Below are 15281 nucleotides of genomic sequence, written 5' to 3' on the forward strand. Positions count from 1 at the left end.
GAAAAAAAAAAAAAGTTCCATTTTAGTCATGCCAAATTTCTGCCAGTTTTCAAAGTCTCTCTTCCATACTATTCCCTTTGCCTGGAAAACCCCTTCCCCAAATCTCTGCCTGACACACCTGTATTTATTTTCTCCTTCAAGATTCCCTTCAGGGGGCGCCTGGGTGGCTCAGTGGGTTAAAGCCTCTGCCTTCAGCTCAGGTCATGATTCCAGGGTCCTGGGATGGAGCCCTGCATCAGGCTCTCTGCTCAGCAGGGAGCCTGTTTCCCACCCCCCACCCCCACCCCGCCTGCCTCTCTGCCTACTTGTGATCTCTGTCTGTCAAATAAAGAAATAAAATCATTAAAAAAAAAATTCCCTTCAGACTTCCTCCTGAGGGAAGCCTTCTCTGTTCCTTATCTAGGCCAACTTCCACTCCTTAACTATAGCGCCCATCTTAAGCATCAGCTTACGGATCTCCTTTCCGACCAGACTGTGCATACTTTGTGGCCAATAAACTCCCAGCACCTGCAACCCTGCCTGGCATTTAGTAAATATTCAAGAAATGTTTGGCGGCGTTAACTTCCAAGTAAGTTTTTAACTTTTCATATACAAAGATTTGGATTGGCCCGAAATGTTATTGTTCTGTCAAGTATAATAAAATTTTTTTTGAAAACTTCCTCAAGAAGTTTTAACTAAAATATTTAAATAACGATAAATCTGAATTATGACTTGCCTGCTAGTTTGTAGAAATCAGCTTTCATAAGAACATTGCAAATAGGTTATGCTTTACAGCTGAATAAGTACAGAGAGTTTAACTTCCAAAGGTCACACAGTCAAGCCATGATTCAAAGCTCTGCCTGTCACACTTCCTTCTATCTCAATATATGAGATTGATTTATGGGCAGAAAATGATATTCTGTGAAGATAAACTTCGATGACTACATGACTATAATATCTGAACTAAGTTGCAATGTGTGTATACAATTCTAAAATCAAATTCTAGGTAATTGTTCTCACTTATTCGCAAAGAGACAACAATCTTACATTTTATTTTCTCATCAGCTCTGGTAAAAGAGCTCCAAAAGCAAACCTTGATTTTTCAAATCCTGTTTTATAATTTTTAAGAAATTTATTAAACTCAGGACTCCTAAGTGACTCAGTGGGTTAAGCCTCTGTCTTCGGCTCAAGTCATGATCTCAGGGTCTGGGATCAAGCCCCGCATCAGGCTCTCTGCTCAGCAGGGAGTCTGCTCCCCCCCCCCCCCACCGCCTGCCTCCCTGCCTACCTGTGATCTCTGTCTCTTAAATAAATAAAATCTTTAAGAAAAAAAAAAAAGAAATTTATTAAACTCAAGACTGAGTAAAGATGGACTCGCTGGAAAGCACTAGGATATTGAAACTAATCCTAAAACTTAGTATATGAGACGATGAGAAAAGGAAAAATAAGAGATTAAGAGAAATGGCTTCTGGAATGGATAATACAATGGAAAAATACAACAGAGTGGCAAAGAGCATTTGAATAAAGTCCCTGCACCTTTTCATTGTCGGATTTCTATCTTCCCTTTTAAATGGAAAAACAAAACAAAACAAAACACATCGTATTTTCTCCACACAAAATGTCCACAGGAGGGACGACTGGCTGGCTCAGTCGATCAAGTAAGCAACTCTTGATCTTGGGGTTGTAGGCTGATGCCCACATTGGATATAGACATTGCTTAAAAAACAAACAAACAAACAAACAAACAAAGACCAAAGGGATAAGGATGGTATTTTGGTTTTCTAAAGAGTCCTATAAAATAAGGAAGATCTTTACTATTCTTTTTTTTTTTTTTAAGATTTTATTTATTTATTTGAGACAGTGAGAGAGAGCATGAGAGGGAAGAAGGTCAGAGGGAGAAGCGGACTCCCCGCAGAGCTGGAACCCTGATGTGGGACTCGATCCTGCGACTCCAGGAATCATGACCAGAGTCGAAGGCAGTCTCTCAACCAACTGAGCCACCCAGGTGCCCTTTACTATTCTTATTAATAAGAAAAGTCCTAAGGCTAGGAAGTAATGTAACCCTTGATCAACGGCTGTTGTAACTTCAGGCCTCATTAACTGAGTCTCTTGGTCTTAAAATTCTAGCAGCTTCTCCTTAAGGCTCCTCCAGATTAAGCCAATTAATCGTGAAAAGATTCACATAGCTCCCTTGTGGTTTCTTAGTATTTGTAGTAAAAATGATGAGAATTAACTTTTCAAAAGAAAACTACTCTGGATTCTTGGACCTCTGCTTTAGAGCCTTTTCACCTCTAATCCATGGGGAAACAATTCAGACGGCATGAATATTTTCAGACTATGCCAAGCACTGAAAAATGCTAACCTGTCATTTTTCATTATCCAAATAAAGCATGATTGACTGTTCAAGTACCCTCTAGTTGTATCCGTTAAAGGCTATTTAAAATCCAAGGTTACTCAGGGAAGATCAGAACTGACAACTCATTTCTTTTTATGTGTAAAAAAATTTTCTAGAAGATTTTATTTATTCATTTGTCAGAGACAGAAAGAGAGTGACTGAGCACAAGGAGGTGGAGTGGCAGGCAGAGGGAGAAGCAGGCTCCCCTCTGAGCAGGGAGCCCCATGCTGTACTCGACTCCAGGACTCTGGGATCATGTCCTGAGCTGAATGCAGGCACTTAACCAACTGAGCCACCCAGGTGCCGCTAAAAAAATTTTTTTAAAAAAATTTTTAAAAATTGTCACGCCCTCAAGTTAAGTCTATGTAGACTTAAATTCCAGTTTTACTAAATTAAATATCAGGGCCACAGGAAAATTAATCCAAAATGAGAACGTCTCTTTAAGAAACACAATATATAATCAATGGCATATGTAGGATATCTTGATCATTCCAAACTGTATCTGGAATGGGTAAGGTATTCAAATTTCATTAACTGCTCTCTATAAACCCACAGAACATACTTCCCAATTCAGACAAATTTGATGTGAATATCAATTCAGTGGGTATACAATAGGTATTACTATTAGCACATCAATAAGTAGGAAACTTACTGGGAAAGCTAAATAAGAGCAGTGATTAAAAGTCACCAGCCTGATAAATGGCCACAAAATATACACGCCCCACCTTCCTAGTGAGATAAAAGCCATAAAGTCTATAAAAAAGGAGGGTGTGTCTGTTTTGTTCACACCAAATTTTCAGTGCCTAACAAAGAGCTTGGCACATGATAGCTGGTTAAGAAATATTTTATTAATTAAACAAATAAGAATGACAACTACTATTTATTAAGTACATCTACGTGCCCAGCACTGCACTATTATTTACATCCCTTTACTTATTCCTCATCATGGCCCTATTAGGTGGGATTAGTTGTTCCACTTTACAGATGAGGAAACAAACCAACACAGGTTAAATAATTTGATTAGTGTTTATTACAATTGGCTCTAGGCTGAATGTTATAGCACTGTGCTATAATATTGCTATTCTGTTTAACATAAATGCTAGTCTGTCAGGAAAGAACAACTGTTCAAAGTTATGTAATGTTTGTTTCTGTTGAAACTGTCAAATTGTTACAATCATGCCGTTGTACATTATTAAAGTTGACACTGGTCTACTAAGAAGTGGTCAGTTGCTAAGGAACTCCTATCAACACCTCTAATCCAGGTTTCTATAAAGTAGCCAAGGAAGGCACCTGAGTGGCTCCATCAGTTAAGCGTCTGCCTTCGGTTGACTCAGGTTGTGATCCTGGGGACCTGGGAGCGAGCCCCAAGCCCTGTGTGGGACGCCCAGCTCAGAGGGGAATCTGCTTCTCCTCTCCTTCTGCCCCTCCCCCCAACTCATTCTCTCTCTCTCTCTCTCTCTCTCTCTCTCTCAAATAAACAAACAGTCTTTTAAAAAATTAGCCAATGGTTACAATCACTGGTAAATACAATAAGTACCACGTGTGTCTTAAATAAACAAAGATCCCCCATACTACCCTGATATGCACCATCATATGAATCTATTACAATATTTTAAAAAATGGATACAATCAGTTTTAGCCTATCAGAGATTTGTATCTAAAATTTGCTACTACAACCAAAGGCACATTTTATAGTGCTTTAGAACCAGGCATAGCACAGGTTTTGTAGACCCTGTTATTTTTATTTATACTGACAAGGATGTTATATATGTGTTTAACTTTAGAAGTTTCATTGTGGCCGAAGAAATGAAGAGGGGGCTGCAGAAGATACACTGTGTACAGATGACAGGAAGCTAGGATATGGAGAGGGTGCATAAAGGCGGCATATGCAAACACCATTCTTAACCAGAGAATCATTATCATCATAAGGGAGGCAACTAAGCTGTGGACATAATATCACCCTAAAAAAACAGTCATTTAAATGAAAAACCAAGCAGGGTGTCTCACATACTGGCTGCTATATATATATATATACATATATATATAATGTTTTAGCTACTCTTCTCTTTCATCAGCATCTGTAACCCTGCGGAGACAGCGGCATTTTAAAAGACACAGCAGGTGGTTAATAAATAGAAGCAGTTGAAAGGGATTGAAGCTAAGGCTTCTAGGATGGGAAAGCTCTACTGCTTTAGCTGGAGAATGATTCCAAGTTAGAACAGCTGGAAATAGCCTCACTTCACCAGCTGGGAAGCTTCTTTTCAGAGAAGATCAAACAACCTGTAGAAGGCATCTCTGATTTGTAAAACGTAGTAGGTCGCAAGCATCATTAGAAACAGTTTTCGATCAAATATTAATGGCTGAGACTAAACATAATAATTTCAGTTATGTATAGAAGACGACGCCTAAGTACAAGGCAGGTAGGTACATAAGAAGCCCACTCACTTTAATCTTCCAGTATTGTGAACACACAAGCTTGCAGTTGGCAGTCATAAACTCTTTAAACCCTGGTCCTGTGTCCAGCAGATTAAAGTACACGGGCCTGTACAAACTCATATTACAAAAAGTGGTGCTCCTGAATTGCCCCAAATGTTAAACGGCTTGTATGAACAAAACATCGAGATTTTCAAAGACTGAAATACTATCCATAGCCAATCATACATTATTAAAACAAAACAAACCTGATTGTTAGAATAAAAATAAAATAAAGCTGTTTACAGAATAAACAAATGCAATATGTCCATTTCTAAGATCTCCTAAAATTTACCCTTTTTTCGTGAGGAGCTGTAATAGGTACCTTATGTCTAAATTACCCAGGTTTCAGCACCTCATTTCCTTACTGACTGTAAAAAAAAAGCCCCCCAAATCATCTACTCATTTATGGCTCAAATTCAGCCAAGAAATCTGGGGAACTTAGAACTGCTATGCTTTGAATTAAGTCTGCAAATACCAATGGAATCCAACAAGTCACTATGCTTGTTCCATTCTTGGTGCTATTACGTTCTGTGGGTCCCCAGATACAGTTAATTGTCTTCTCCTTTAAAGATCTGGGAAAGAAGGTTTGAGGGTTACATCTGACAGATACTGCTGCCTTTCCATCAGCCGGTCCTTATTTGCATCCTCGAGAGGTATGTTAATTTGGAATTGAGCACCAGGCCCACTCTAACTATAAAGGGACCACCCCACGGTATATTAAAAGGTTCACATCAATGTATGCAATTTAAATGCACATGCATACAATTAACTAGACACATTACCAGTGTGAGCTGCTAATTTGGAATGAGACACCAAAGACTGGAAGATGTGTAGGGGAAAAAAAAAAAAAAACCTTTAAAATTAAAATGACTACATAATGAAAACTGCTTCGTGCTGTGTCTACTATTTTCCTGTAAACGTAATATAACTGTAAATATATTTTAATGAACAGAAGAAAGAGGCAATTACAAAGAGCAAAGCAGGGCAGCACAACAGAGAAACATCATCAGAAGAGCTCTTTGTTTTCATATTAAAAGAGCTGCCGGAAGACAGAGGATGAATTATAACTTCATAATTTCAGGGGGAAAATGTTTACTTTCTTAGAGACACATACCTATTTGCCAACCTTCTGGCAATGAAACGAGAACACTCAAGTGAAGACAGAGGGGGTAATCCTAGCTACCAGAAGAAAACCGAAAAGGAAATCTAAGCTGGACGTTTGTGTGTTAAAATATCCTGTTAGCTTTTTCTTCTTTCACTAAAACAGTTTTGTACTCTCATAAAGATTTCCCCAGGGCGTGAACAAGTTCTTGATATTCTTAAGCATCAAAAAACATTATAGGTATCGTATCCAAAAATACATGTGAAAGTATGGGAATCGTAAATTAACTACTGTCTAGATCTTGGAGCAGTTGAGGAATAGATTTGCAACTGTAAAATGAGTGTGATAAATTTCATGACTCAACCATTTTAGAAAAATAATGCAAGGCTTTGACACTGATAGATTTTTGTTATTAGTAATGTAATTCAGGTGGGAGGATAAAAGGCCAAGCAGTTGGAAAACATCTGCTGACTGTTTCCATGGCTGAGGCTATGTGGCTTCGGGGAGAGGGAGCAGAAGATGTTTTTGTGAAGCAACCACGAAGTTTAGTCCATGAAATATCCCACGAGCTCCAATGCTTTAAAGAAGCGAGGGTGTTGCCAATTATTGGGAGATAAAAAAAAGTCTGTACCATTTTTAAATGGAGAATAAGACTGGGTTGTGGAAGTCGGAGTCACTAGAACAGTTTCTTTTTATTTTATTTATTTATTTTAATTTTTTATTTTTTAAAGATTTTATTTATTTATTTGACAGAGATCATTAGTAGGCAGAGAGGCAGGCAGAGAGAGAGAGGGAAGAGGGAAGCAGGCTCCCTGTGGAGCAGAGAGCCCAGTGTGGGGCTCGATCCCGGGACTCTGGGATCACGACCTGAGCCGAAGGCAGAGGCTTTAACCCACTGAGCCACCCAGGCACCCCTCACTAGAACAGTTTCAATTAATGCATACCTCTTAGTTTACATACTGAACAGGTACTATATACATATATTGAAATAAATTTAAATGTTACGTGAACACTTTGGGCTTGGCTGAAAGAAGGTTAAGTCCCACCACCAATTACTGTCCTTGAGGGTGAGGAAGTCAACCCTAACAAACCTACAGATAACTGGAAATATGTGCTGCAAGGCTGATGCTAAAAATCCATTTAAAATGGCATACATACGTATAATGCCATTCAGAGCTCAAATTACTCAGGGATGCAAATGAATGGCAAAATGCAGCGGGCTGCGTGTTTGAGATGACTCGACGAGTGCACGTATCTTATAATGATGTCTTTCTAATCTGACTCAGCATCTGCGTGCAATTTATATTCATAGAATTACGGAATTTTAGAGCATAGAGGAGTCCTATGAATGATCTGGTGGTAGTCCCTTGCTAAAATGAAGACATCGAGGCTAGTTCACACATAAGTGATTTACCCAGGGATTCCGCTAGTTAGTTCACGACTCCTTCATTTTACTATGTTGCCTTTCAAGTCATAATGTTAGTAATAATACACGTAGTAATTACTTTACTCAAAATTGCTATTTTTGCTTTCATTTACATTTTCTTTGAATTCTCTCTTTTCTCCATTTGGCAGTCTTTTGGAAAATATATTTTACTAGACTTAATTTCAGAACTGTATATTTAAGAATATTAATAATTATTTTTACAGGACCAAAATAATATTTGCTCTGATGTTCCCTTGATATGAGAACAATGAACGAGGCTTAGTTCATTTTATAATGAGATTTTTCTTAATTAAAACCATAATAACATTTAGTGACGTTTTATTTTTTTCACTCATTCTCTTTAACCAAGGTAAATGTAAAGCAGGTTTTAAAAGCTGACATCCCTTCTAGCTGTTTTCACAAATTCTAATCTGAAGATAAATATTGCCAGTTTCAGAAGAAATATTTTTAAAACATAAAGCCAAAGGACGTGATTCGGTGAACAAGATTCAGAAGAAGCTGTCACGGAATAATCTTTTAATATCAGAATCTTATTTACAAAAATTTACTGAAGAGCAAAAAACTGGAATGTTGATAGCAAAGGGTATTAATTGTGATTTGCTGGTCCCGTCATATGAGCTGGATTCCTCTGTGATACAACCCTTTCATCAAATAACTTAAGCCTATTAACAAATGCTTTGATGATACTTGGTCCCTGGAGATTTCCACTAATTGCCCTGTGCTTTTAACAGTTCCAAATATATATTACAATTGTCTGTTGTAACGACGACCAGAATGCAATTTCTGTGTGCCTTGCATCAGTCTGACAAATATGAGGATGTACAGAAAAAGGTCTATTAGTGTACATGATTATGTAGGGACAGGGGCACAAAAGAAACCCTTCTTCCATGCAAAGCAGGGCACACTAGTCATTCTGGACTGTTCAATACCGGACAGTGATTCTGGCTCTTGTCGCAAAATAGGAGACTTAAAACGCATGGCTATTTTCAAAGCTCACCAATCTTCATGAACACCAAAGAACAAAATGAAAGGGCAGATCTCATGCCATAATTATGCTGTAAGCTCCTAGGGATAAAAAGCATATCTATTCTAGAACCTTCCATAGCATCTGCTACCATTCTGGCATATAACAGGCATTTAATAGATGTTTACTGACCATATATAGCAAGATATGAAGACTCACCGCAGTGATTAAAATAAATTCTAAAACTGCAATAGTTGTTTGAATCAATGGGAGGCGGTGTGGTGAAATGGAAATAACTTTGGATTTGGGACCAGACAACTCATTGTTCTATCCTCATCTGACACCAACCAGCTGAGTAATCATAAACATGATACTGAAGCTCCGGGGCTCAGGCTCCTTGTTTGTTAAGCGGGGACAATATTAACTGCTCTGGAAACACTTTAGGAAAAAATGAAATGGTGTATACGATCACCTAGCACAGCGTTGGGGATAAAAGAGTGCTCAGTGAACAGAGCCTTGGTGGTCTTTGGGTTGAAGCATGAGCTTAAAAAAGTAAACATCAGAGCATCCATTATCTAAATTGACAGCCTTTTTTTATAAGCTGTCTGTACCTTGATATGCTATCTACGACAACAGACATAAATTTATTAAGTCTGTCAAGGACTGATGGATGTGCTCCATAGCAGACTCAATAACGGTGATAATCAGACCATGATAACCACGTGATGCGAAAGAACCGTGTTCCCTCCTGGAAAGTAAATATTCTACCTGTTTATTAATCAGCTGCAAAATACTTGCACAGATGCGATTTGTACTTATAAAATACATACATTTTCTACACCCCTTTTGACGGTGGGACCATTATCCCTTACCAGTAACTTCCAGTGGAGGAAGGCATATTGCATCCAAAAAGCAACATATGATGGACAGTATCCATGCTGGCTCGAGGTTTGAAGTCAACTGTTAAGAGAGAAGGACACGTGATTGTGAATGCAAGTTACACTTCTGTGCACAAACTGTCCCAAGAGACCGTGTCATTCAACAGTCCCGATAGCTGTGCACTTTAGTAAGTGCACCGGTGCACTTACTAAAGGGATACCGGAACTTATGTAATGTCATTTCTTTTTTTCTCCTGTATAACAACGATGTTTTGTTGCTTTTAGGATAGATGGCCCTGATGGTTTAAATTATCTTTCTCCTTCCGTAAGAGGAGTGTGACTTGATGTTTTAATTTAGTAGTAGAGTGAACTATTATAGAACAAAAAGAGAAAATAATCAATAGGCTGAAACTACACATCTACCCACACATACTTTTTTCATGGAAGACCCCTTATAAAGGTTGAGAGCTGTATGAGGATGCAAAATGAAAGCTCCAGGCTATGCGTTGACAATATATTCCCTTCCAGATTTTGTTAGAGTGCTGAGTAGCACAAAACACCCCATGACACGGCACGACAGAAACCACAGTGAGGGTCAGAACATGAGCAAAAGGATTCATAATACAATTTATATTTCCATCTCAAAATAACGGTAGTCGCCAGGATGTGATAGGAAGAAACAATTTACTAGGAAGTAAAAGTGGAAAATGTATCCTTTTTTGGAAAATGCACCTTTTACGAAGTATAAAAGAGAGAAAATCACTGTCCTGGATGGGCACGGTGCACTTACTAAAGGGATACCGGAACTTATGTAATGTCATTTCTTTTTTTCTCCTGATGATAGTGGTTGGTTGAGAGACATTAAAAATAAGCAGAAATGGGTTCAGAGACAAAACAAAGCCAAAACTAAAGATAAATTATGCTAGTATGCATGGACACTATTAGGCATGAGCTGCCTTTCCTGGCTTGGGTGTGGTTCATCTCCTTTTGTCTTCATTTGAAATGCTGCACTCCCAGGACCGTTTCTAAGTACCCTCTACATAGAAAAATGCTCAATAGTCTAAAATGACCCTAAGTTTCAGGTGTATGCAAAACTGCATCTGTTAGCTCTTTTTATCTGTCTTATAAAGTCAATGAAAAGTCATTTACTGCTAAAATGTGTATCTGAATAGTACATATTTATAAAATAAAAGATATTTTACATCGAATTATAGCACCATGACTTACAAAGCGTGGTTAGTCAGAAAACACAAAGGTGCCTACTATGAGCCATTCTGATTCACAACGTTCGGGAAAAATAAAGTTTTTCACTTACCGCACAGAAAATAAGAACTTAAAGCCTAAAAATCCCATCATGAGATGTTCATGTCACCATTTTTTTAAAAAAGCTAACAAAGAGAGAATGGCTGGAAAATGGACTTGCTATAACTTGAGGCTTTGTTTCTTAACATCAAAGAATACAGTAAGCCTACGAGGTTGAAGAAGATACTCTGGAAGCAAAGAATCAATTGGAGCTTACCACAGATCACAAATCATAGAAATTCCTACTGTTAACAAGCCTAAATTTGTTACCAAGAGTTACAGAAGGAATAAGAGGAATTTTATCTCCATAGACTCACTCTCCAATTAAGTGCAGGATTTCCTTCCTCCCTTCCAGAATCTTCCCATGGTATCATCCTGGCAGAATTAAATCTGAAAAAGCTCTGAGGTAGGAGTACCAGGTCTTTGTTTTTTATTCCTTTAAACTTATCTTGGTATGTGATGCAAATTGTTATCTTATATTTGTTTTTATCAAATGGCTTCTATCACTCTATGGATACCCAACTTTTTGATCTGATTGTATCCACCTCCTACTTTCTCTCTTTTTCAATATCCCTCTGCCAGTCCAGTGAGGGGTTTGTCAAGCAAGAGGATGACTCCTGTTTTTTTCAGAACCAATGATGCCCATATGGCTCCCATTCCCCTTGAATTCATTTGTTATGGGAGGTTTATATTAGTAGACTTCCTAAGTTTGAATCATTCCGGGAAGTTTGATAATAAGCCAACATGGCAAGTGCATTTTATCAGGAATTAAGCTGCTGGGTGCAAAGCAACATTAAAAACCCAGATGGAAATACCCAGCAGAAGATTGGGATTCTGTGACCCTTGTTCAAGAAAGAGTCAGAGAATTATATACTTGGGAATCACTCAAAAATTGAATCCTGAAGCCATAAGGGTGGACAAAAAAGCTCAGGACAGGGGTGCCTGGGTGGCTCAGTGGGCTAAAGCCTCTGCCTTCAGCTCAGGTCATAATCTCAGGGTCCTGGGATGGAGCCCCGCATCGGGCTCTCTGCTTCCCCCTCTCTCTCTGGTGCCTCTCTGCCTACTTGTGATCTCTCTCTGTGTTGAATAAATAAACAAAATATTATTTTTTTTTTTTTTAAAGCTCAGGACAGAATCTTAGGGAAAGCCTCAAGCTGGCAGGATCCGTGTAGGAGATCCCAGAAGTTTTTTTGTTTTGTTTTGTTTTTAATATTAATGCAGTATGTGTAGTGTTGTGAAATACGGCAAACTTTTTTTTTTTTGAAAACAGAGTGGGCTAGCATTAAGTTCATAAAATGAAATATTAATCAAAAAATTCAGGGAAGGACAGAGAGGAGACCTGTTGGGAGAAAAAGAGATCCTGAAGGCATACAATCTCTGGCTCTTCATTAGGAAGGAAAGCAGAACGTTTTGCCTGGGCCCCTGCTTATGCAAAGAGATCTTCTAATAGTCCTTCATAAAGGGCAGAAATTATACAAAGTATAACTTCTCTATCCATTTTCTGATTTTTTGCTCCTTCTGACAAACTATTTTAAGAACCACTATTTGCTCCACACTGAACTCCTACTAGATAAGTGTTTAATTTTAGTTTCTATAATTAGGAACAAATCAATATCTTTAGAGGTAGTAGAAGAACATTCCTCAGAGTTCCCTCTCATAGCTTACTGTCAGTGACTCATGCATTCCTCCAGAACCTCGAGACCTAATTTGAATGCTAAGTAAATTACTGGTATACACTGGTATATAACCATCTCTTTCACATCCTACAGAATGGGTCTAATATCAAAGTATTTATATAATTATAGCTCAAAGTACAACTCACTGCAAGTTGCAATGAAAAATACCACCAGCAAAAGGAATGTCCTATCAAAATGTAAATCTAAAACAAACAGTAGGTGCCCTACAACAAAGCAAGCCTTGGACAATTTCACTGAAGGGCCTGCTGCCAGTGGTGGGGAGGGGTCAACCGGGAAAAGATTAGTCTGACAGGTTCATTTCCTGGGTTTGCTCTCTTCCTACTTATTATTCCTAGCTTTGCGGAGCAAGATCCCACCCTAGTGAATAAGAATGAAGTCTGGGGGGGCCCAAGATACACATAGGACTATACTGGAGGTTTCAACACTATATTACTATAACATAGTAATATATTACTATATTACGAAAAGAATATGGGTAAATATTTTCAAATCACATCTTAAAAGAATTCCACCCCTCACCCCCACTTTCTTTCTTTTTCTCCCATCATACAGCAAAGACATAAAGGATCCGAGGCGAAGAGAGCCAGAGGATAATAATGAAAACAACCGACAGGCCGAATCAACAAAGGCAGCCTTGGGAGAGCGACAAACGGGCAGAAGCACGCCCTTGTGAGAACGCAAGGGAGTATTATATCCGATAAGATTAAAAAGTGCCACTGACTCTTCTAACTCAATAACAAGATGACAGTTGCTTAAGTGGAAATGGAACTTGAGTCTCAATGGGTGTTGTTTCAGATTGCCTGATGGATAAGAAGATCAGGGAAAAGTTTATAGGCAAGTAAGTGTCAGTCCTGGGAATCAAATATTGTTGAAGGACTATGACTCCAGAAATAGTACCTTGTGCACATTAATTAAAGGAATGCAATGGCTCTGAAAGTGCACAGGTGGAAGGTTTTCTCAAAGGAGAATGTCATCTGAAGGGAAAGACTTGAAAGGATGCATGTGGCCGACACACTAAGCAGACATACTTGGGTCTAGGTTCTGGAGTGCCAAGCAAAATTTGCACTAACTGCATGAGGTTGTTTGAAATTTATGGGTTCTTTTAGCTAACGTTAGACTATAATCAGGGCCATAGAATCCTCTAGGAATGTGACCTAGGATAGAATTTTATTTAGCACTTGGCTTTCTCTCCATTTTTCCTTTCCAAGTGGATATCCAGGTCTGCATGTCAAATTTCAATGCATCTGCCAGATGCAGGGCGCGGAAAGATTTCGAAGAACCCACGTAGCCAAGGGTAGGAACTAGAGAGTTAGGAGAGAGCCATACACATAAAATCAACCCGAAATTACCACTGAATATGGGAGAAACACCCGTTAGCTAAATACATCTACTAGAGGAATACTATAGACCATGGATAATTAACTAATCATATAAAAAAGAACGGACTTGTAAATGCAAACTGGGATCTTCAGAACGTAAGGCATTCTAGAATTACTGCCCGTATATATCATTAGGGATCATTATTGTTGGCTTTGCTTCCTTTTTCCTCCCCGTGGAATCATACGGTTTATTTCCTATGCTGTGGATATTTTTACGTGTTATTGAACAATTTTTGTCAATGGTACTTTTAATCTAGTGCTGTACATTAGATTTATTCTATGCAACTTATTAAAAAGACAAATGCTCAAGGTCAATCCAGGGTCAGTCCTCGTCTTTCCTCCATCAATATCTCATTTAAACCTGAGAGGTCATTCCAGGCAAGTGTACATGTTAAGTTTCACAGGTGAATCCCAGGTGATTCTGACCCCCGTCAACACTTTTAGTGGCTGAATACCTATTACGTAAGCATGTTAAAGTTTAATTAACTCATCTTTTTTTTTTTTTTTTAAGATTTTATTTATTTATTTATTTGTCAGGGATAGAGGGAGAGAGAGCGAGAACGAGCACAGGCAGACAGAGAGGCAGGCAGAGGCAGAGGGAGAAGCAGGCTCCCCGCCGAGCAAGGAGCCCGATGTGGGACTCGATCCCAGGACACTGGGATCATGACCTGAGCCGAAGGCAGCTGCTTAACCAACTGAGCCACCCAGTCGTCCCTAATTAACTCATCTTAGTTAGCCTGGATTGTACTGCCCTCCTACATGTACAAGGCAAATAGTAAAAACAAAGTTTCTTTTAAAACAAATTTATAAATAAGCTTTCGGGTGGGGGGAGGTGTGCGCGGGTAAAACTGTTGATCCAGCAAAATCACCTGAGGTCTGAAGCAGGCACCCCCATTAAGTCCCTGGTGCTCATGGTTAATTTCTGTGCGGTGTCCGTATTCCACTACAGCTAGTGCTTTTACACTAAATTCAATATTGAGAGACTAGAGAGATGTTAGGTTTAAGACATACTAATGTAAAAGAGTTGTTATCATTAAAAGAAAAAAATAAAAATAACGGGACCCAGATCTTAGTATCACCTCCATAAACATTTCTTTGTTTCCCCCAAATTGAAGATTGTATTTCAAAATCCACACACAGAAAATAAAGATAATGCTCCAAATTGTCATGGAAAGGTAGGATACAATCATCCTTAATGTTTGTCATCGTGCTGTGGGGTCAGAAAGGCTCAGACACAGATAAAGCCCACAGCAACAAAACCCATTTAGCAGCATGGTAAAAACCCACAGCCATTGCCTATTATGTTATCTTCTGTCAGTTTCCTGCATAACCGTAAAGCAATTCTGCACTAAAATAAAGACCTTTTGCTCGAACATATTTAATCAGAAAGTTTAATAGAGAAATTGTCATTAATTCTCACTAACTTGGACAACGGGGTACACATCAGGAGGAGCCCTTCACATGGTTTATGAGGACTTGAAGCTGTTGTTGCCAAATTAACTAAGAAAAAAGACACATGAGCAAGCTTTTGAATGGAACACAAATTTAAAATGAAATAATCTTTGCTTCCGAATAAAGGAATTAAAGCACAAAAAAAGAATTAAACTTCTGAATGATAGAACTTTTAAATGGAACTTTTTGGGGCGCCTGGGTGGCTCAGTGG

General features: G+C 38.6%; 1 protein-coding gene across 20 annotated transcripts in view; it reads right to left on the reverse strand.

Annotated features, from left to right (window-relative positions):
- PAM (peptidylglycine alpha-amidating monooxygenase) overlaps positions 1 to 15281 on the reverse strand; it is a 155283-nt gene that overhangs the window by 96534 nt on the left and 43468 nt on the right. For all 20 annotated transcript variants that reach the window (XM_045074394.1, XM_045074393.1, XM_045074392.1 and 17 more), the window contains exon 4: positions 9235 to 9322. In XM_045074394.1, coding sequence (XP_044930329.1) covers positions 9235 to 9322 — 88 coding nt within the window. The remainder of the gene's footprint in view (positions 1 to 9234; positions 9323 to 15281) is intronic.

The sequence above is a fragment of the Mustela putorius genome, unplaced genomic scaffold (genome assembly GCF_011764305.1).
Source record: "Mustela putorius furo isolate JIRA1106 unplaced genomic scaffold, ASM1176430v1.1 tig00537350_pilon_pilon_pilon, whole genome shotgun sequence".
Lineage (NCBI taxonomy): Eukaryota > Metazoa > Chordata > Mammalia > Carnivora > Mustelidae > Mustela > Mustela putorius.